Raw genomic sequence first — 22,622 nt, forward strand, 5'->3', positions numbered from 1 at the left:
GGATTTAACATCCCATAGCTTTTTAGTCGCAATAGCAACAGTCAAATAAACGTCCTGCTCTTGATGGAAATGTTAAATGCTCAATGTTAAAATTATAAATGTATTAATTCATAAATCATATATCAATTCAGAATGATAGAAGTGTGAAAAATGACATGTCTTACTTGGTTCGAGCTCCTCCTCCAACTCGTCTTCATCAGTCTCTGTGTCCTCTGCCTGCTCTTCCTCATCCTCATCCTCAGAGCGCTCCTCGTCGATCCAGTAGCCAGGGAGCAGGCCAGCGGCGTCGTACGAGTTGCAGAGCGGCCCCACGATGTGTGTGATGAAGGACTCCTGCAGCTTGGCCAGCTGGGGAGAGGAGCGGTCCATGAAGGGGCTGATGGGTAATCCCAAAGTGGCCTCCTCATCCCCCTGTAGATGATAGACAGGCAGACAAACATTTTCAATAATTTGTCAATTAAGATTTTTTTATTCATTAATCTAATTTAACTTCACATCCTAAGTGTTGATTCTAGCAGTAAGAGACAGCAGAAAATGAAGCAACAGTTCTGGGTAGACTATGTCAGTGTTCCCCAACCCTGGTCCTCCATTACCCCCAACAGTACACATTTTTATTGGAACCCTGGACAAGCACACCTGATTCAACTTGTCAACTAATCATCAAGCCCTCAATGAGTTGAATGATGTGTTTGTCCAGGCCTACAACAACAATGTGTACTGTTCGGCATACTCGAGGACCATGGTTGGGAAACACTGGGCAATGTGATATGTGAAGCAACAGTTCTGGGTAGGCTATGTGGTATGTGAAGCAACAGTTCTGGGTAGGCTATGTGATACTGTATAACAGGATGGCATGGCATTACATTACATTGCTAACCTGACATTTGGGCCATGCTGTGTGGAGGGGTTCCATACCTGCTCATAAAACTCATTGACAATGCCTTCTGTCCACTTGAGGTGCAGATCACGCCCTTTGGCCGGCCCGTTGATGTCTGCCAGCTTAATGCAGACTTGGCACACCAGCAGCCGGTCATTCTCATTAGTCCAGTCGATTCCTGGACTGTTCACATCATTCACCTATATATAGCAACACAAACATTCACACAGTGATTATGACTGCCAGGCTCCTCATTTCTAATATAAATGCAGCGTGTTCTTTTAAGTATCAACTCTATTAGCCATTTAGATAAGACTTATTGTTATTGCCTTTGCCAGTATCGAAATGACAGGAAAAACAAAAACAAAGTATCAACAGAATGGCAACAGATTTTCTGAGAATGTGAGGTTCGTCATCATCATCTCAAACCTTTGAATTGAACTCGGCAAGGAAGTCAAAGTGCTTCTTCAGGTCTGTGGCGAGGATGGCCTCAATGACCAGGAAGCGAAAGCGTTTGAACTCCACGTGGTCCAGGTTGGCCAGGAAGTTGAACTCTGGCCGGGACAGGTAGAGGCTCCAGGCCGACGCAGCGTGGTGGTTCTCCAGGACAGAACGGTCATTATACAACACAGCCTGGTGAACAGAGGGATGTGACAGAGGTAGAGGAGAAGGAGAGGATAGGTGGATGAGGGAAGAAGAGAGTGTGTAGTGGAGAGGGATGCGGGTGGGGTCAGAGGACAAGAAGAAGAAAGGAGAGGGTAAAATGGGAAAGAGGAGGTTGAAGAAGAGAATGGTAAAAGAAGGAGGGGTGAGCAGGTGAGAGGAATTGGGGTCAGTGTGCTTCAGACTAAATAATGCAGCCAGTCTAGAAATGGTGGCCAGGTGGGTGATTGACTGACTGTCAACATACTGTTAATCAATATGTCAGGGTTGACTCTCTTTTCAGGAAATCCTTTTCCTGGGACATTTACACAACCCAGACAGTATGCACAGTGCTATAATCGTTCATGACACTGCAAAACACTATTTATACAGTGGTATAGTTTGTTTGCCAACCTTTGCCATAATGTTGCAGCAAGAAAAGGAATTCGCAGAATTCTCAGGATTTGTGGGAACCTTTCCCTGACATGTGAACTAAATGTAATATTATACCAGTCCCTCTCTTCATTACTTTTACCATGAGATCCAAGACTGATTAGAACCTGCCTATGTAGAAGCCTTTAGGCCAATAAACATCTCAGCTATGAGTCACAGGGACCAAATGAATGCTGTCTGTGACACAAACAAAACACTTCCCCTTTCGTAGGTCTTAACAGCATGTGGGAACACAAATGGGAACTTACTGAAGTGACAGGATAGGTTGAACTTTCTCTTCCTGATACAGGTTTTACTGTTGAACAGGTGTGGGTTAGCTAGCTGAGATGGTAGAGCAGTGGCTTTGGGGATAATAAGACTTACCTGAGCTGCGTTAGTGGCTACGAGGAAGGCGTTTGTGCGACCAGGGTGGTCATAGTCATGCATTGCAGCTGCTACATATAGTGCCATGAGTTCCAGAGCAGGGATGTTCCATGCCAGGCAGCCGTAGCTGTCGTCAGAGATGGACGAGCTCTTGGAGGAGGCGTATGATACCCGACCCGGCGAGATCCCACTGTCTGAATCTAGAGAGAAGACACAGACAGCTGCTTTCAGCTACGACATACTGGGACCTCACACTGACACTACATCATAACTGGAGTTTACTGGAGAAGACTTGACTGTATTATAAAGTGAAAACAGGGAACTAGTTTGTAGAGTAGGAAGTGTACAGGCAGGTTAAGCTGGTGGCCCAGTGACTCAGACTACTGCACTCCATTAGAAAAATGAAAAGGCCCAAAATAAGCCCTAAACACGCTGAGCTCAGCACAGACAGATCTCTATCACGACAGAGGCTTGCTCACCACCCCATCTCCCCCCTCTCTCTTCCTCTCTGTTTCTCCACCCTTCCATCCCCCTCTCTTTATCAGAAGGCAGCTGCTCCTCTGGCAGCTACTGAAGGATCGGTCAGCAAGCGAGCCTTAAATAATTTCCGATGGATCAAGGAAGCAGTACATAAAATATAATTAGCAGGGACGGGACTGGGGATCCAGGCATTTTAAACTAAACCATCTGGTGTCTGCCGAGAAAAGGCCACACACTACAGGAATGCCTACACTGGTACATCAAGAGGCTATCATAGAACTAGAAAAGTACATTTCCTAAAGAAAATGTGTGCTTGCTAGCATGTCTTAAAGTATTTATGGTTGTGAAATAAGTTAGAGTAGATATAGTGACTGCAATACTAACACTACTGGTTAAAGTAGAAAAAGTAGCTAGATGGGAGAATTGAATGATTGGTTGATAGAATAGCCTACCATGAACATGTGAAAGTTGGTTTGGTGTCTCTAGGTTGAACAGTTCAAGAGTTACTATTATTATTGGTGGGTTATTAAATGCCAATTTATGCTAATTTGAATTGTTATAGTTTATAACGTTTTGAAGTTGTTTTAATGTATGTAGCTGAAATGGTTAAAGAGCAGTAGCATTGCAAATGACTACCACTGTGTTCTCATGGTTGAAATTGAATCCATTAAGTGTTATGCTAATTTATTATACATTAAAATAGTTTATGAAGGTGTGTTAGAGCATTTTAAGTTAGGATAGCCTGAATGTTTTAAAGTTGGTCTTGTAACTTAATTTTGCTACCACTGTATTTCTATGGTTCTCATTCAAACCCCATGTTAATTAATTTTGCTTGGAAAATGTTTAAGTTGTTTTAATGTTTGTGGTTGAAATGGTTAAAAAGCAGTAGCATTTAAAATGTCTACCACTTCTTATGGTTGGCAATTAATCCATGTTATGTAAATCTATGCAAATGAAAATGGTTTATAGTTTATAAAGGTTTTAAAGAATTTGAAGTCTGAACATTTGAAAGTTGGTATTGTAGATTAATTTGTTATAATAAAAAAAATATAAATCGTATAAAAAATCTGTATAAAATCTAAGTAGGGTCAGTCTGAACATTTCAACATTGGTTTAGCATTGATAGCTTAAACGGTGAAAGAGGAGATAGGTCTAGAATTCTTGCCATTGAAATACATTGGAGATCATTTTAAATATTGTTGTAGTTCAAAAATTATAAATGACATAAGAAACATTTTGTCAAGCAATCTAAGTTGGGGCAGTCTGCACATTTGGAAGTTGGTTTCTTGTTAAAAAGCTTCAATTGTTTTAGCTCTAGAGCGGGCGGAAGAAATCAAATAATAAGAGTATGTAAGAAATCTAGAGCGGTCTTGCCTTCAGCAAGCACACTAATAATAAGAAGTATGTGTGAAATCTAGAACAGTCTTGCCTTCAGTAAGCACACTAATAATAAGAAGTATGTAAGAAATCTAGAACGGTCTTGCCTTCAGCAAGTTCACTAATAATAAGAAGTATGTAAGAAATCTAGAACGGTCTTGCCTTCAGCAAGTTCACTAATAATAAGAAGTACAGTGAGGGAAAAAAGTATTTGATCCCCTGCTGATGTTTGCCCACTGACAAAGAAATGATCAGTCTATAATTTTAATGGTAGGTTTATTTGAACAGTGAGAGACAGAATAACAACAAAGAAATCCAGAAAAACGCATGTCAAAAATTGTATTAATTGATTTGCATTTTAATGAGGGAAATAAGTATTTGACCCCTCTGCAAAACATGACTTAGTACTTGGTGGCAAAACCCTTGTTGGCAATCACAGAGGTCAGACGTTTCTTGTAGTTGGCCACCAGGTTTGCACACATCTCAGGAAGGATTTTGTCCCACTCCTCTTTGCAGATCTTCTCCAAGTCATTAAGGTTTCGTCTCTCCACAGATTTTCTATGGGATTAAGGTTTGAAGGAGGTTCTCACCCAAGATTTGACGGTACATGGCCCCGTCCATCGTCCCTTTGATGCGGTGAAGTTGTCCTGTCCCCTTAGCAGAAAAACACCCCCAAAGCATAATGTTTCCACCTCCATGTTTGACGGTGGGGATGGTGTTCTTGGGGTCATAGGCAGCATTCCTCCTCCTCCAAACACGGCGAGTTGAGTTGATGCCAAAGAGCTCCATTTTGTTCTCATCTGACCACAACACTTTCACCCAGTTCTCCTCTGAATCATTCAGATGTTCATTGGCAAACTTCAGACGGGCCTGTATATGTGCTTTCTTGAGCAGGGGGACCTTGCGGGCGCTGCAGGATTTCAGTGTGTTACCAATTGTTTTCTTGGTGACTATGGTCCCAGCTGCCTTGAGATCATTGACAAGATCCTCCCGTGTAGTTCTGGGCCGTTCTCATGATCATTGCAACTCCACGAGGTGAGATCTTGCATGGAGCTCCAAGCCGAGGGAGATTGACAGTTATTTTGTGTTTCTTCCATTTGTGAATAATCGCACCAACTGTTGTCACCTTCTCACCAAGCTGCTTGGCGATGGTCTTGTAGCCCATTCCAGCCTTGTGTAGGTCTACAATCTTGTCCCTGACATCCTTGGAGAGCTCTTTGGTCTTGGCCATGGTGGAGAGTTTGGAATCTGATTGATTGATTGCTTCTGTGGACAGGTGTCTTTTATACAGCTAACAAACTGAGATTAGGAGCACTCCCTTTAAGAGTGTGCTCCTAATCTCAGCTCGTTACCTGTATAAAAGACACCTGGGAGCCAGAAATCTTTCTGATTGAGAGGGGGTCAAATACTTATTTCCCTCATTAAAATTTTTGTTGTTATTCTGTCTCTCACTGTTCAAATAAACCTACCATTAAAATGATAGACTGATCATTTCTTTGTCAGTGGGCAAACGTACAAAATCAGCAGGGGATCAAATACTTTTTTCCCCTCACTGTATGTATGAAAATCTTCAGCAACCACACTAATTATGTTAATAAATATGTGGCATATTGTGGTATTTTATGGAAATAAATGAGGGCTTGGGGAAGTCCAGAACTATACCTACTGAGGCAAAATGAAATAAAGGGAACAGAAATAGTGCTACCTGTGTCACTTCCTGTCACATGCTCGTTGTGGATCTGCTGGAACCCTGGGACAGGCCGGGTGGTCAGGTACCAGACAGCATGGAGCACATCAGTGGCATGGACCCGGTTATGATCTGAGTACAGGCAGAGATTCACACAGGACATCACACATCAGTCACAGTAATACTTCACACTCACCACATGTACATGAGGTAGAAGCTACTATTACATATGATGGTGCATGTCTGCATGTCATGCTGTATGTAGTGAACTGTCAGGTACTGTAGGCCTATTATGGGGATTCATTTCTACTTCATGACAACCCTATGGTTAGTTTCTAGACCTGGGTTAAATAATTTCAAATAATACTTGAACTGGGCATGATTTAGCTGGAATAGTCTAAACTAGCGTAATTAAGCGCACTTCTCATACTTTAATGTTTATTTTTTATTTTGTTAATTTTTTTACCCCCCTTTTTCGTCATATCCAACTACGATCTTGTCTCATTGCACCAACACCCCAACGGGCTCGGGAGAGGCGAAGGTCGAGCCATGCGTCCTCCGAAACATGACCCGCCAAACCGTGCTCCGTAACACCCGCCCGCTTAACCCGGAAGCCAGCCGCACCAATGCATCGGAGGAAACACCGTTCAACTGACGACCGAAGTCAGCCTGCAGGCGCCCGGCCCGCCACAAGGAAGAAAAGCCCCCCTGGCCAAACCCTCCCCTAACCCGGACAACGCTGGGCCAATTGTGTGCTGCCCTATGGGACTCCCGGTCACGGCCGGTTGTGACACAGCCTGGGATCGAACCCGGGTCTGTAGTGACTCCTCAAGCGTCACGATGCAGTGTCTTCGACTGCTGCGCCACTCGGGAGGCCCATACCTTCATGTATTTGACCCAGGTCTGATCATTTCTACATCTGAGTAGACAATACACCAAGTGTTAATATGGGCTTTGTGCCTGGACTGACGAAAGCATAGGCAGCACTATACTCACAGGGAATATCCCTATAGCCGTTCTCCAGTGCACAGAAGTAGGACATGAACTCCCTCACAGGGATCTTAAACATCTCAAACAGACAAGTGTCCTGGAACAGAGTGTAGGTCACCTGGGGAGAAAGACAACACATAAAACACCTATGTTAATTTAAAACCCAAATCAAAACAATACACATTAACCAAGTCTTTCCCCTCAGAGACAGACAGTGAGACACTGGGAGAACACAGTGTACTCAAAACAGCACATAGAGAAATCACCAAGAACACTATGAGCATTCGGGACATCATTCAGTCAAATATCAGTAATGGGGATCATACTGTTTTCAACATTCAAAACAATCAGTCAAGTGAGTTTCTCCAAATAAATACATTCAATGGCTGCATCACAAAACTACTTTTGGGCCTGTGGGCCCTGATCAAAATTAGTGCACTATATAGGGAATAGGGTGCCATTTGGGATACAACCCAGGTGTTGCTTATTCAAATATGAATAGATGTAACAGATCATGGAGTAATGACAGATAGATGGTTGGTATGTGGTTGTACTGACGTAGCTGAGTATTCTTCCTGTCTTCCCTCCTGTTCTGTCCATCAGGTCAAAGATCTGGAAGTTCCAACTGTTGATCTTCTCCATGAGTTCATCGTGGTTCTCCAGCAGGGGGTCTAGTCTGAACTCACCCTACAGGCAGGAGAGGACCACAGCACACACACATTTTAAACACACACACACATTTTTAAGACACACATACGTTTAGATGAACACACATGCAGGAAGGCACGCACGCACGCAGGCACGCACGCAGGCAGGCAGGCAGGCAGGCAGGCAGGCAGGCAGGCAGGCAGGCAGGCAGGCAGGCACGCACGCACACACGCACGCACACACGCACACACACACAAACATTAAAACACACACTCATTAAAACACATTCAGTACCAGTCAAACATTTGGCCACACCTATTCATTCAAGGGTTATTCTTTATTTTTACTATTTTCTACCTTGTAGAATAATAGTGAAGACATCAAAACTATGAAATAACACATATGGAATCATTTAGTAACCCAAAAAGTGTTTAAAAAATCTAAATATATTTTATATTTTCGATTCTTCAAAATAGCCACCCTTTGCCTTGATGACAGCTTTGCACACTCTTGGCATTCTCTCAACCAGCTTCACCTGGAATGCTTTTCCAACAGTCTTGAAGGAGTTCCCACATATGCTGAGCACTTGTTGGCTGCTTTTCCTTCACTCCGACTCATCCCAAACCATCTCAATTTGGTTGAGGTCGGGGGAATGTGGAGGCCAGCTCATCTGATTCAGCACTCCATCACTCTCCTTCTTGGTCAAATAGCCCTTACACATCCTGGAGGAAAACAAATTATAGTCCCACTAAGCCCAAACCAGATGGGATGGCGTATCGCTGCAGAATGCTGTGGTAGCCATGCTGGTTAAGTGTGCCTTGAATTCTAAATAAATCACAGACAGTGTCACCAGCAAAGCACCCCCACACCATCACACCTCCTCCTCCATGCTTCATGATGGGAACTACACATGCAGAGATCATCCGTTCACCTACACTGCGTCTCACAAAGACACAGCGGTTGGAACCAAAAATCTCAAATTTGGACTACAGACCAAAGCACAGATTTCCACCGGTCTAATGTCCATTGCTCATGTTTCTTGGCTCAAGGAAGTCTCTTCTTCTTATTGGTGTGCTTTAGTAGTGGTTTCTTTGCAGCAATTCGACCATGAAGGCCTGATTCACGCAGTCTCCTCTGAACAGTTGATGTTGAGATGTGTCTGTTACTTGAACTCTGTGAAGCATTTATTTGGGCTGCAATTTCTGAGGCTGGTAACTCTAATGAACTTATCCTCTGCAGCAGAGGTAACTCTGGGTATTCCTTTCCTGTGCTGGTTCTCATGAGAGACAGTTTCATCATAACGCTTGATGGTTTTTGCGACTGCACTTGAAGAAACTTTCAAAGTTCTTGAAATTTTTCCAGATTGATTGACCTTCATGTCTTAAAGTAATGATGGACTTGGTCTTTTACCAAATAGGGCTATCTTCTGTATACCACCCCTACCTTGTCACAACACAACTAATTGGCTCAAACGCATTAAGAAGGAAAGAAATTCCACAAATTAACTTTTAACAAGGCACACCTGTTAATTTAAATGCATTCCAGGTAACTACCTCATGAAGCTGGTTGAGAGAATGCCAAGAGTGTGCAAAGCTGTCATCAAGGCAAAAGGTGGCTACTTTGAAGAATCTCAAATATAAAATATATTTTGATTTGTTTAACACTTTTTTGGTTACTACATGATTCCTTATGTGTTATTTCATAGTTTTGATGTCTTCACTATTATTCTACAATGTAGAAAATAGTAGAAATAAATAAAAACCCTTGAATGAGCAGGTGTGTCCAAACTTTTGACTGGTACTGTACATTAACACACACACAGACACACATTAAAACACACAGACACAACACATTAACACACACAGGCACATTAACACACACACACACACACACACACACAAACACACACACACAGGCCCGTAGACAACCAGACTATCCAAAACACCACATCGCAACTCTTATGAATCTCATTCCTCTGATATGGGGATGAAAGCAGGCTCCAGACTGACTATGTGTGCGTTGCTTTTGAATGATTCACTTTAGAATTACCCCACAGAATCCTCAGATGAACCCTACTCAGTTGTCTTAACAGCTGGCTTGATTTAACAAGGCTTGGTTTGTCCAATAAAGAAAGTGAGAGCACAGCCCAAGTAAACAGAGGGGGCATTCCAGGACAGAGCCAGATCAACACTACCCCCATCACACTGGGTTTACACGGCTGTTAGCTACATCACAACAGACTGAAAGACATGCACCCAATGAGTGTCTGAGGAAAACCTTTGCCGTATTCCCAGAACTAACTAGAGGACACATACTATAGCTAGCTACTCTGTTACATGTGTTGGCCTGATTGTGTTATCTCACTCAGAGGGAGTCTCCTGGTTGGGATAGTGCAGCGGCAGCAATGCTACACACAGGAAGGCTAACGAACGCTGTAAGGTGTTAATACTGACTGAGACATATCCCTTCAAAGCTACTGTTATTTAACATTAGTCTAATGTTAGTGTAGCCTACCTCTGTTTCTTAAGTCTGCAGCTCTGTGACGTTAGCCTAGCAGTAGGGTGCATTCACACTGAGCAACACAGAGTAAAATGACAGAGCCAACTCAATGTATTTCAATGGGGAAGGCGCGCTGGAGTAGCGGAGGGGAGGCGTGTCAGGTTGCATGAGGTTGTGCTAAACAACGCACTATCAATATGCTCTCAAAAGGTACATAATTCATACTCCTCCGTTAGCTCTGCGTGGGAATGCCCTCTTAGCATACTGTAGCATTAGTGCTGCGTACCGCTGTTTCCTGAGTCTGCTGCTCTATGGTGGGGCTCTGCTCCTCCTCATCTGTCTGGCCCCGGCTCCCTGCATCTGGACTCCTGTCCCCCGTCGACTCGGCCTCCACACTCTCCTCCCTGATCAGTGCCTCCCCCATGAACTCTGACCCCTCACCTGCTGTGGAGGAGACACATTGCACATCACAGTGAGTTGACAACTGGTTTAACATTTAGGTGTGAAGCATTATTCTAATGAATTGACTCTCTGATTCAGCAGGTTTTCAATCTTTTGAGAGTGGAAACAGTAAGCTAAGTCATGGGTGTGTGCACAAAAACACTGTGCAGCCTATGTGTCTGTACAACATACTTCCATTCCAGTTAATGATGCTGGTGAGTTTGTGTTGCGAGAGTGAGGCTACATTCCAGCAGGTGTCATACCTGAGCGTCTGCGCTGGGCCTCAGCATGACCAGTGAACGGCAGGTGTCCCTCCCCCGCCTCCATACTGGGCATGTTCTTCAGCATCTGACGACCACAGCTACCGCGTGAGCAGGGGGACAAACACAGCCACCAACATCATCAATACACATGGTGAAATGCAACTCTACAGCAGAACTGGCTCTACAACAGTAGGATATAATGGAGGGGGTAGGGGAAGAGGGTAGTAGATTGCCCTACCTGGTGCACAGGGCCGCAGGGCTGCGGTAGGGCCCCTGGAAGTCAGGGGAGCTGAGGATGTAGCCCAGGGGCTTGTGCAGGTTGACGCTGGGCTTGGTGAGGAAGTCAGCCGTGTCAGGGAACTCCACCGGGGGGCGCGTGACCTGGGAGGATGGACCTCCCCCCGGTGGACAGTGGCTGGGGGAGCTGACAGGACTCAGACTGGGGGACGCACCTAGAGAGAGAGAGAGAGAGAGAGAGAGAGAGATAGGAGAGAGAGACATTTACATTTTAGTCATTTAGCAGACGCTCTTTTCCAGAGCGACTTACAGTTAGTGAATACATATATATATATATATATTTTTTTTATATTTTTTTTTCATACTGGTCCCCCGTGGGAATCGAACCCACAACCCTGCCGTTGCAAACGCCATGCTCTATCAACTGAGCTACATCCCTGCCGGCCATTCCCTCCCCTACCCTGGACAACGCTGGGCCAATTGTGCGCCGCCCATTAGTCTCCCGGTCGCGGCCGGCTGCGACAGAGCCTGGATTCGAACCAGGATCTCTAGTGGCACAGCTAGCACTGCGATGCAGTGCCTTAGACCACTGCGCCACTCAGGAGACAGAGAGAAAGTAAGAGAGAGAGAGAGCTAGTCAAACAACTTAAAAACACATTTCACTTCCACACAGTAAATCAGACTTGTGTGTATAGTAAATCCTCATGGTCTCACCTGCTCTCCTGGGCCCGGCATGGTAGGTCAGGGTCACAGAGGAAGACCTCTGCTTAGGGATGGTCAACAGGTTAGCATTGGGCCCATTGGACAGAGACCCCGGGCTGGAACACACACACAAAACATGGCACTTACTGCTTGAATTAATGAGACAACATCAGTTAAAATGCTTTCATATTCAATGTACACCATTATAAAGATGAACTTTTTCACACCCGCTCTTATGTCTAAAGATGAACTGCTTAGAGAAATGTTACATAGCATACAGTAACTCATTTGATGCTCAAAGTAAGACAATGAAAATCAATGTTGAAAATGTATCCTTCCAGAAGACAAAGATCCCTAAAAGATCAAAGATCACTAAAATATCAAGTGAGTCATCTAAACATTTTTGGAACAAAGAGAATGAAGGAATGTTATGGTCATTATCTGTTAGGCAATCAGCTTACAGATCTTGATCACTACTGCCTCCCAGTGGATATAAAGGAGAATTACATCTGCAGGGAGATTAATCAAAGACTGATGGTAACAAAGAATGTGTTGCTGAGGGAGGGCCTGTTTGTTAATGTCAGGGTAAAGATGGGGAGTGTGCCATGTTGAAAATGCCCTGACCATTAAAGATATTCTCTGGTACTTTTGTATACTTTTTAGCCAGCAGTTCTGAAAGTAGTGCCCACAAGCAAAAAATGGTCCCCGAAAATTACGTGCTACCTCGTAAATGTACAGATTTGTGCACCACGTCATTGCTCTCTCTCTCTACTGTGTGTGCGTCTTGCTAGCTGTCACTCAAATGGTGAGGGGCTGACGCTCATTGGCTGAAACTCGAATTGCTAGGGGGCTGGCCCACGTGGGGGTAAATGTAGGGAAAATGGCGCCACACAGCTTCTAAAAAAAACAGTCGCTTTCAAATTAGGGATTTCGTGGCTAATTGAGGAAAGACAGTAATTCTGCTCATAGATTATGCATGTATGAACTGCACATTGACACACTTAGCCAAAACCGTGAGGTTTATAACACTACCGGGGCATGTCTTTAACCTGGTGGCACTGAGGTCAGGGGGTGTCTGAACTCTGAAGTCCCACCTGATGGTGATCGTACCTGGTCATATTGAGGTCAGGGTGGGGTCCCGGTCTCTTGCCGTTGTTGCGTTCCCAGCGGGAGGAGGCCGACTCCAGAGGGGGGAGAGGGGAGGAGGTGGAGCCCCGGCGGAGTTGGGGGGTGGGCAGGCTGTTCCTGCTGCTAAGACCCTGGGTGTGTGGAGGGGAGGAGGGAGACATTATTACATTTTGGTCAATGATGCTACAGCACAGTCACAGGCAGATGGAAACTCAGCAAAAAAAGAAAGGTCCCTTTTTCAGGACCCTGTCTTTCAAAGATAATTCGTAAAACTTCACAGAAAATAAAATAACTTCACAGATCTTCATTGTAAAGGGTTTAAACACTGTTTCCCATGCTTGTTCAATTAACCATAAACAATTAATGAACATGCACCTGTGGAACGGTCGTTAAGACACTAACAGCTTACAGACGGTAGGCAATTAAGGTCACAGTTATGAAAACTTAGGACACTAAAGAGGCCTTTCTACTGACTCTGAAAAACACCAAAAGAAAGATGCCCAGGGTCCCTGCTCATCTGCGTGAACGTGCCTTAGGCATGCTGCAAGGAGGCATGAGGACTGCAGATGTGGCCAGGGCAATAAATTGCAATGTCCTAAGACAGCGCTACACGGAGACAGGACGGACAGCTGATCGTCCTCGCAGTGGCAGACCACGTGTAACAACACCTGCACAGGATCGGTACATCCAAACATCACACCTGCGGGACAGGTACAGGATGGCAACAACAACTGCCCGAGTTACACCAGGAATGCACAATCCCTCCATCAGTGCTCAGACTGTCCGCAATAGGCTGAGAGAGGCTGGACTGAGGGCTTGTAGGCCTGTTGTAAGGCAGGTCCTCACCAGACATCACCGGCAACAACGTCGCCTATGGGCACAAACCCACCGTCGCTGGACCAGACAGGACTGGCAAAAAGTGCTCTTCACTGACGAGTCGCGGTTTAATCTCACCAGGGGTGATGGTTGGATTCGCATTTATCGTCGAAGGAATGAGCGTTATGCCGAGGCCTGTACTCTGGAGCGGGATCGATTTGGAGGTGGAGGGTCCGTCACGGTCTGGGGTGGTGTGTCACAGCATCATCGGACTGAGCTTGTTGTCATTGCAGGCAATCTCAACGCTGTGCGTTACAGGGAAGACATCCTCCTCCCTCATGTGGTACCCTTCCTGCAGGCTCATCCTGACATGACCCTCCAGCATGACAATGCCACCAGCCATACTGCTCATTCTGTGCGTGATTTCCTGCAAGACAGGAATGTCACCGCTCTGCCATTGCCAGCGAAGAGCCCGGATCTCAATCCCATTGAGCACGTCTGGGACCTGTTGGATCAGAGGGTGAGGGCTAGGGCCATTCCACCCAGAAATGTACGGGAACTTGCAGGTGCCTTGGTGGAAGAGTGGGGTAACATCACATGTCTGTGGAACTTGTTCAGTTTATGTCTCAGTTGTTGAATCTTGTTATGTTCATACAAATATTTACACATGTTAAGTTTGCTGAAAATAAACGCAGTTGACAGTGAGAGGATGTTTCTTTTTTTGCTGAGTTTATATTCAGCACACTACCAGGCTACATAGAGTAGAGCAGGTTCAACTAAAAACAAAAAAACCATGTCTACATAACACTGGTGAACATATAGAAGAGGAACGTTCATTATGAGGATAAGATACCATGTATAAGTGGATAAGATACCATGTATAAGTGGATAAGATACCATGTATAAGTGGATAAGATACCATGTATAAGTGGATAATGTGTTAGTGGATAATGTGTTAGTGGATAATGTGTTGGCCTGCTAGTCTCAGCAGGCTTCTGTCTGTGTGTTAGTTATGACCTGCTAGTAACACATTCAGAAGGCTGCTGGAGGGCCTACCTTCAGGGGCTTCCTGTCGCCCCTCTCTGCAGGGTCCTCCACCTCGGTACAGGAGTAGAAACCTGGGAAGGGGGTGAAGGGGTTGACCCTGGGCCGACAGGAGCCAGAGAAGGTCCCCATGAGGCTGCTGACGCTGCGCAGGGAAGAGACAGTGTGGGGCGACAGGGACGAGTCCATCAGCAGGTCAGACACCATGTTCCTGGCCTCGTTGATGACCGATAAGTCCACCCCGTTACCGCTTACTGCTCCCTGGGGACACGGAGGAGACAACAGGACACATGTCAGAGAGATGCCTCGTTCAGCAGAGCACAACACAAACATACAGTATATACTGTACTAAAGAAGAGAGCCTGGTGTCATTTCCTCATTCCTTTCCACTGTTTCTAATGAACCCAGATTGGATTTAAATTACCAAACACAAGAAAACACCTGGGCTTGGATTCACAAAACCTTCTTAAGAAGAAATTCCTTCTTAATTGCAATTTCTTCCTTAACTATGGACTTATGAAGAAAATTAAGCAAAGTTGCTATTCCTCAAAAAGGTTCTTGGAAATGTTATCATGTTACTTCTTATGTTTCTCCTTAAGCAAAAAATTAAGAAGAAATTAGATTCTTGAAAATAAAGTTATTTGATTTCTTCTTGGAATTCCAAGATAGCTAAACCCTTGTCTTAAACTCATGGAAGTGAGAGAATATGCTAATGAAAGCTATTTAACATGTTTAATTGACTCACAAACTTCATCTGAAAGTTTCAGTGTTGATTGTTTTAAACCCAATAACATATTTTAGAACAGTTAGAAATATGCTAACATGATTGCCATCGCTAGAGAGACAGCTGGGTTGCCTTGCTACAATCATCTTAAGACAGTTAAGAAGTTCATAAGAAGACATTTGAGAAGTTCATAAGAAAATCCTTATTCTTAAGATCACGAATTCTCATCCTGCTCAACCTACTGACTGTTGCTGTGCTGATAGACCCCATATAAAAGACTAGAGGGTTTGGAGAACTAAGCTGCCTTTTAAGCCCCAGCTCTGTGGCCACAATGAGTGGTGAGTGATGAGTGGGGGCAGACTTCAGTCAGAGGAGCACAGCTTCCTGTTGATCTACATGTACAGCATGTCTGCAAAACACTGTGGACCCCAACAGGATGACAACACACACATAAGGCACAAAATACACACACACACACACATATACATAGGCAGGCCTACACACACAGCTCAAACACGTGCATGCACACACACACTTACAAAAAACACAGATGCTTCCATTTTATGATGCATATTAAAGTAGACCTAGTATAAAACGTGTGTCAGTGATTTGACAATAAATTGGAACACAAGGCCAGTATACTAGATTAGAAAATAGATTATGTGGAGGTACTCCAAAATCTATCAAGATAATCTGATGTCCAAAAAGGTTGGAGTTAGTTAAATAAATCCACAGCCTCAATTCTTTGAAATATGATTAAATATTTCAAAGAACTACACTAATACCATTTTTATTCAGTATCCTCTTTTACTTACATTTTGTCAATTCAATGCCCTCTCTGGGAATTCAAATTCTTGTTACCCTATCAGGGTTGATGGTCTAGTTTGTATACATGTCATTCCAACTCATTCCATGGATTGAAAGTAAAATAGGAAATTATCCCCAACCCTGATATTACATTTACATTTTAGTCATTTAGCAGACGCTCTTATCCAGAGCGACTTACATTATCTTTTTATTTTTCATACTGGCTGCCCGTGGGAATCGAACCCACAACCCTGGCGTTGCAAACGCCATGCTCTACATCCCTGCCGGCCATTCCCTCCCCTACCCTGGACGACGCTGGGCCAATTGTGCGCCGCCCCATGGGTCTCCCGGTCGTGGCCGGCTACGACAGAGCCTGGATTCGAACCAGGATCTCTAGTGGCACAGCTAGCACTGCGATGCAGTGCCTTAGACCACTGCGCCACTCGGGAGACCTGATGTGAATGATAGACTGCACATGTGCTCTAATAGTGATATACTGTATCCAGATGAGTATATTCTCTTTGTGTGTGTGTGTGTGTGTGTGTGTGTGTGTGTGTGTGTGTGTGTGTGTGTGTGTGTGTGTGTGTGTGTGTGTGTGTGTGTGTGTGTGTGTGTGTGTGTGTGTGTGTGACCACACTGACCTGATACTGGGGCTTGTACCACTGCTTCAGGTCCCAGTCCCATAGGATCATCTGAAAGAGGGAAAACACACACATCAGTCAGGCAGCCTTGCTAGGACGTAGGTCTAGGTGTGTGTATTACAGATAGATATATACAGTGAGGGAAAAAAGTATTTGGTCCCCTGCTGATTTTGTACGTTTGCCCACTGACAAAGAAATTATCAGTCTATCATTTTAATGGTAGGTTTATTTGAACAGTGAGAGACAGAATAACAACAAAAAAATCCAGAAAAACGCATGTCAAAAATGTTATAAATTGATTTGCATTTTAATGAGGGAAATAAGTATTTGACCCCCTCTCAATCAGAAAGATTTCTGGCTCCTAGGTGTCTTTTATACAGGTAACGAGCTGAGATTCCTGAGTGGCGCAGTGGTCTAAGGCACTGCATCGCAGTGCTAACTGTGCCACTAGAGATCCTGGTTCGAATCCAGGCTCTGTCGCAGCCGGCCGCGACCGGGAGACTCATGGGCGGCGCACAATTGGCCCAGCGTCGTCCAGGGTAGGGGAGGGAATGGCCGGCAGGGATGTAGCTCAGTTGATAGAGCATGGCGTTTGCAACGCCAGGGTTGTGGGTTTGATTCCCACGGGGGGCCAGTATAAAAATAAATAAATAAATATGTATTCACTAACTGTAAGTCGCTCTGGATAAGAGCGTCTGCTAAATGACTGAAATGTAAATGTATTAGGAGCACATTCTTAAAGGGAGTGCTCCTAATCTCAGCTTGTTACCTGTATAAAAGACACCTGTCCACAGAAGCAATCAATCAATCAGATTCCAAACTCTCCACCATGGCCAAAACCAAAGAGCTCTCCAAGGATGTCAGGGACAAGATTGTAGACCTACATAATGCTGGAATGGGCTACAAGACCATCGCCAAGCAGCTTGGTGAGAAGGTGACAACAGTTGGTGCGATTATTCGCAAATGGAAGAAACACAAAATAACTGTCAATCTCCCTCGGCCTGGGGCTCCATGCAAGATCTCACCTCGTGGAGTTGCAATGATCATGAGAACGGTGAGGAATCAGCCCAGAACTACACGGGAGGATCTTGTCAATGATCTCAAAGCAGCTGGGACCATAGTCACCAAGAAAACAATTGGTAACACACTACGCCGTGAAGGACTGAAATCCTGCAGCGCCCGCAAGGTCCCCCTGCTCAACAAAGCACATAGACAGGGCCGTCTGAAGTTTGCCAATGAACATCTGAATGAGTCAGAGGAGAACTGGGTGAAAGTGTTGTGGTCAGATGAGACCAAAATGGAGCTCTTTGGCATCAACTCAACTCGCCGTGTTTGGAGGAGGAGGAATGCTGCCTATGACCCCAAGAACACCATCCTCACCGTCAAACATGGAGGTGGAAATTTTAAGCTTTGGGGGTGTTTTTCTGCTAAGGGGACAGGACAACTTCACTGCATCAAAGGGACGATGGACGGGTACCGTAAAATCTTGGGTGAGAACCTCCTTCCCTCAGCCAGGGCATTGAAAATGGGTCGTGGATGGGTATTCCAGCATGACAATGACCCAAAACACACGGCCAAGGCAACAAAGGAGTGGCTCAAGAAGAAGCACATTAAGGTCCTGGAGTGGCCTAGCCAGTCTCCAGACCTTAATCCCATAGAAAATCTGTGGAGGGAGCTGAATGTTCGAGTTGCCAAACGTCAGCCTCGAAACCTTAATGACTTGGAGAAGATCTGCAAAGAGGAGTGGAACAAAATCCCTCCTGAGATGTGTGCAAACCTGGTGGCCAACTACAAGAAACATCTGACCTCTGTGATTGCCAACAAGGGTTTTGTCACCAAGTACTAAGTCATGTTTTGCAGAGGGGTCAAATACTTATTTCCCTCATTAAACTGGAAATCAATTTATAACATTTTTGACATGCGTTTTTCTGGATTTTGTTGATGTTATTCTGTCTCTCAATGTTCAAAATAAACCTACCATTAAAATTATAGACTGATCATGTTTTTGTCAGTGGGCAAACGTACAAAATCAGCAGGGGATCAAATACTTTTTTCCCTCACTGTATATACACACATGCAGGTATTAATTAATCAGAACCAACTATTGTTGTTTTACCATAACATGTGAAGCGCTTCAACATGCATCATTTCTAATACAATAGGTCCACAATGAGAAACAGTCTATTTTACAGTATTAGACATAGTGTAACTGTTGTAGAATATTAAAGAGGTCAATGAGATATATAGTCTATTTTACTGCATTAGACAGTGTAACTGTTGTATAATATTAAAGAGGTCAATGAGAAACAGTCTATTTTACAGCATTAAAAATACTGTAAATGTTGTAGAATATTAAAGACGTCAATGAGAAACATTGTCTATTTTACAGCATTAGCCATAGTGTAACTGTTGTAGAATATTAAAGAGGTCAATGAGAAACAGTCTATTTTACAGCATTAGACAAAGTGTAACTGTTGTAGCATATTAAAGAGGTCAATGAGAAAGTGTTGTTACTTTATTCACCTCTAGTAGTTATCCTAAAGTAAACCCATGGGGGTATGATAGAATCAAGTCAAACAGCTTACATAAAAGAATTACCACACTGTGGACTTTCTACTGCTGTAGAGTGTTATTTAGGCCTACACACACATAGAGAGCTCCTGTCTCTAACTTATGCATTTTGTAGAAAGGAAAAACACAAAAAGCAAACCACTGCGACCAGCCGACCACAATGAAACGTCAATGGTGGTGCTCTCAGATTTTATCTAGCCCCAATTACGTCAATGACCAGCATTTCCACATTATCTGTCTGAGAGAAAAGTCACCAAACAGGAGCTCAAACAGTCTCACACCACAGACAAACTGCTACTATGCCACTAGTGTTAAACTTCAGTTGTCACATACTGGGTCGTAGGTTTACTTACTACACATTGCAACAACTAGACCTAGGTGTTGAATTGATGTGAATTTGTTTAGATAGGCCTAGACCTACAGTACAAACTCTAGAAATGAATGCTACGGATACCATTTCTACCATTTGTTGATATTATTTAATTAACTAGTTTGTCTACTTTTTGGACAGTATTTTCACTTCAATAAAACATATTAAATAGGCTACTGCATATAAATGAGTTTAAATGGTCAAACTACCACTTCTGGGAACAACAAAATAACAGCAACAAACACCCAACAGTATCTGTGGACGATCTATAGTCTAGACAGAGTAGAACCATCTGTCCTGAAGCGTGTGTGTCTTGGGAGCAGTCTACCATCATACAGGGAGATCATTAGGCCTCTACATGTCCTCACAGAGAGGAAGGAACACACGGGTTAGTCGCCATGTTAAACCCAGAGAGCAAACACTCATTCCCTCAAGACTCAAAGAGCATGTAGTCTTTCTACTGGCCACAGGGGGGTGTGCTAGAGGCATGTGGATGGATGGACACACTTCAAGGCCTCTGCTCTCTCTAGTCTCTAGTCACAGACCACCTCTCAAACTTAAACACAAAAACACACAGCAACTCACATCTAAATAGACAGAAAGCACAATCCCAGGCAGTATAAGTCTAGTCATGATGTAGATTGAAGTAGACCAGTATGCACTAAGCTCAACTGTCTGAGAGAACATTAGAACATTGACATATCATATAATTACACTGTAAATGTTTGGTGCATCTTTGATGCTTAAGTGTTAGTTCACTGATCACCAATACACTCGAACATAGTGCAGGGAAGGTAAAACAACATCCTTTATGCAATGCAAGAAAGCATTTATTATCCAGTTCTCTTTTTGTTTCACATAATTGTAAACGTTCACATAAATCACATGAATCCTAAATGTAATCCTCAAAGACATTTGTTTTTTAGCTTTAACTAACGGAGCAAATAAGGATACCTTTGTGATTGCACAGGATCCTTAGTCTAGGTTGTGTGTTCAGTAGTAGACTGCTAGAGAGTGTGAGAGCAGGTGTAATGAGGAGTGATGCACTCTGGGAGTGTGAGTGATACCAGTGTTGTTCTAAATAATAATTGAGTATCAGACACCAAGAATTGCAACCAGAGCTCCTCTGATTGAACACAGAAACCAAAGCATTTATGTCAAGGGAATGTCACCCCAAAACATATTTTATCTGCATCAAAAGACACCAGACACAAAGAATATAAGGCCATTAAATAGGTTAGATTGGATGGCAAATGTATCTGTGCTGCGCTTCTGTGAGAGGCCTCGTTCCTTCCTCTCCAATCAGAGGCAGTTTCATTGATCAGAGCGGGATGCTCCGTGTTTGTCATCAGAATCTGTACAACGCGGCCAAACATTTAGTACAGCAAATAAGCACTGCCATGGCAACTCAACAGAGGCCAGCAAACAATGCTCCAAACGCCATGGCAACGGGATGGTGGGAGAGGGCCGGAGGAAAGATCTGTTGGACGTCTGCTTGTTTACAGAGAGATAGGTGGGAGGGAGGAGAGAGAGAGAGATGGGTCGGAGGGAGGGAGAGGGTGACGAGAGACGAGAGAGAAACGAGAGAGAGGGAGGGAGGGAGTGACAGAGATGGAGGGAGAGAGAGAGGCTGCCATGGAGTGGAAGGAGTGAGAGAGAGATAGAGAGAGAAAGGATGCCATGGAGTGGAGTGGATGACGCAGTCGAGACGTGCTGCTGGCCTGGCTGTCAGACTGGAGCTAGGTAGCGTGTTCCTCAGATACGTGTGTCCCTCTGACGCTTTGTTCACACCTCTGTGAGCACACACACACACGTACACACATACGTACACACACACGTACGGCCTGTTCGTATCTCTCTGTACACTCTATGTTTCTCTTCACCTCAACATGTAGTCTCACACAAAACATGCCAAGCTCTGTTCACACATGACTTTACTGTGAATTTAATACAGTTCCAGAGACAGAGGAAGGTGGGTCAACAGCAGAGTTGAATGGCCACAATACACAGGCCTGTTAGCTATCTACTGTGGTGTGTAACAACAACGTAACACGCACACATACACCTGCCTTATTACAGATGATTCACCAGTTTTTAGGTCAAAAGAGAGCATCATGTGTTATTCTTAACAAGAAAGAGGAGGATTGTCATGAGGATGAACACATCCAAGTACGCTACACATATAGACACACACACACACACGTTTATGTAACATGGTACAATACTATGTGTACAACAGTACCAATGCAAATATGGAGGATTGTAAATCAAGCTATGCTACACCCTCTCCTATTTTAACACAACTCTACTTGTAAATTAAAATGGAGGTAAACATACTGGAACATTCTTATCTGTATGAGAAGGTCACAATGGAGCCTACTACTATAGTCACAATATAGTTACAATATAGGGCCTGATATAGTCACAATATAAGGCTGATATAGTCACAATATAGTCACAATATAGGGCCTAATATAATCACAATAGAGGGCTGATATAGTCACAATAAAGGGCCTAATTTAGTCATAATAAAGGGCCTAATTTAGTCACAATATAGGGCCTAATTTAGTCACAATATAGGGCCTAATATAGTCACAATATAGGGCCTAATATAGTCACAATAAAGGGCCTAATTTAGACACAATATAGGGCCTAATATAGTCACAATATAGGGCCTAATATAGTCACAATATAGGGCCTAATATAGTCACAATATAGGGCCTAATATAGTCACAATATAGGGCCTAATATAGTCACAATATAGGGCCTAATATAGTCACAATATAGGGTCTAATCTAGTCACAATAAAGGGCCTAATATAGTCCCAATATAGGGCCTAATATAGTCACAATATAGGGCCTA

At 43.9% G+C, this 22,622-nt stretch overlaps 1 protein-coding gene across 3 annotated transcripts in view; it reads right to left on the reverse strand.

Moving 5' to 3' along the window:
* pde3b (phosphodiesterase 3B) overlaps nucleotides 1-22,622 on the reverse strand; it is a 96,248-nt gene that overhangs the window by 4,224 nt on the left and 69,402 nt on the right. The window contains exons 2-15 of one of the 3 annotated variants that reach the window (XM_084154745.1): nucleotides 16,820-16,870; nucleotides 14,660-14,908; nucleotides 12,770-12,918; nucleotides 11,672-11,775; nucleotides 10,959-11,172; nucleotides 10,721-10,818; nucleotides 10,303-10,457; nucleotides 7,428-7,556; nucleotides 6,876-6,987; nucleotides 5,898-6,011; nucleotides 2,336-2,535; nucleotides 1,307-1,510; nucleotides 916-1,077; nucleotides 165-411 (exon numbers count right to left, since the gene is read on the reverse strand). In XM_084154745.1, the coding sequence (XP_084010871.1) occupies nucleotides 165-411; nucleotides 916-1,077; nucleotides 1,307-1,510; nucleotides 2,336-2,535; nucleotides 5,898-6,011; nucleotides 6,876-6,987; nucleotides 7,428-7,556; nucleotides 10,303-10,457; nucleotides 10,721-10,818; nucleotides 10,959-11,172; nucleotides 11,672-11,775; nucleotides 12,770-12,918; nucleotides 14,660-14,908; nucleotides 16,820-16,870 (2,188 nt within the window). Of the gene's footprint in view, nucleotides 1-164; nucleotides 412-915; nucleotides 1,078-1,306; nucleotides 1,511-2,335; nucleotides 2,536-5,897; nucleotides 6,012-6,875; nucleotides 6,988-7,427; nucleotides 7,557-10,302; nucleotides 10,461-10,720; nucleotides 10,819-10,958; nucleotides 11,173-11,671; nucleotides 11,776-12,769; nucleotides 12,919-14,659; nucleotides 14,909-16,819; nucleotides 16,871-22,622 lie in introns of all 3 variants that reach the window. The other 2 variants (XM_084154744.1, XM_084154746.1) reach the window with 2 other exon arrangements.

Source organism: Coregonus lavaretus (assembly GCF_964263955.1).
Source record: "Coregonus lavaretus genome assembly, chromosome: 37".
NCBI classification, from domain to species: domain Eukaryota; kingdom Metazoa; phylum Chordata; class Actinopteri; order Salmoniformes; family Salmonidae; genus Coregonus; species Coregonus lavaretus.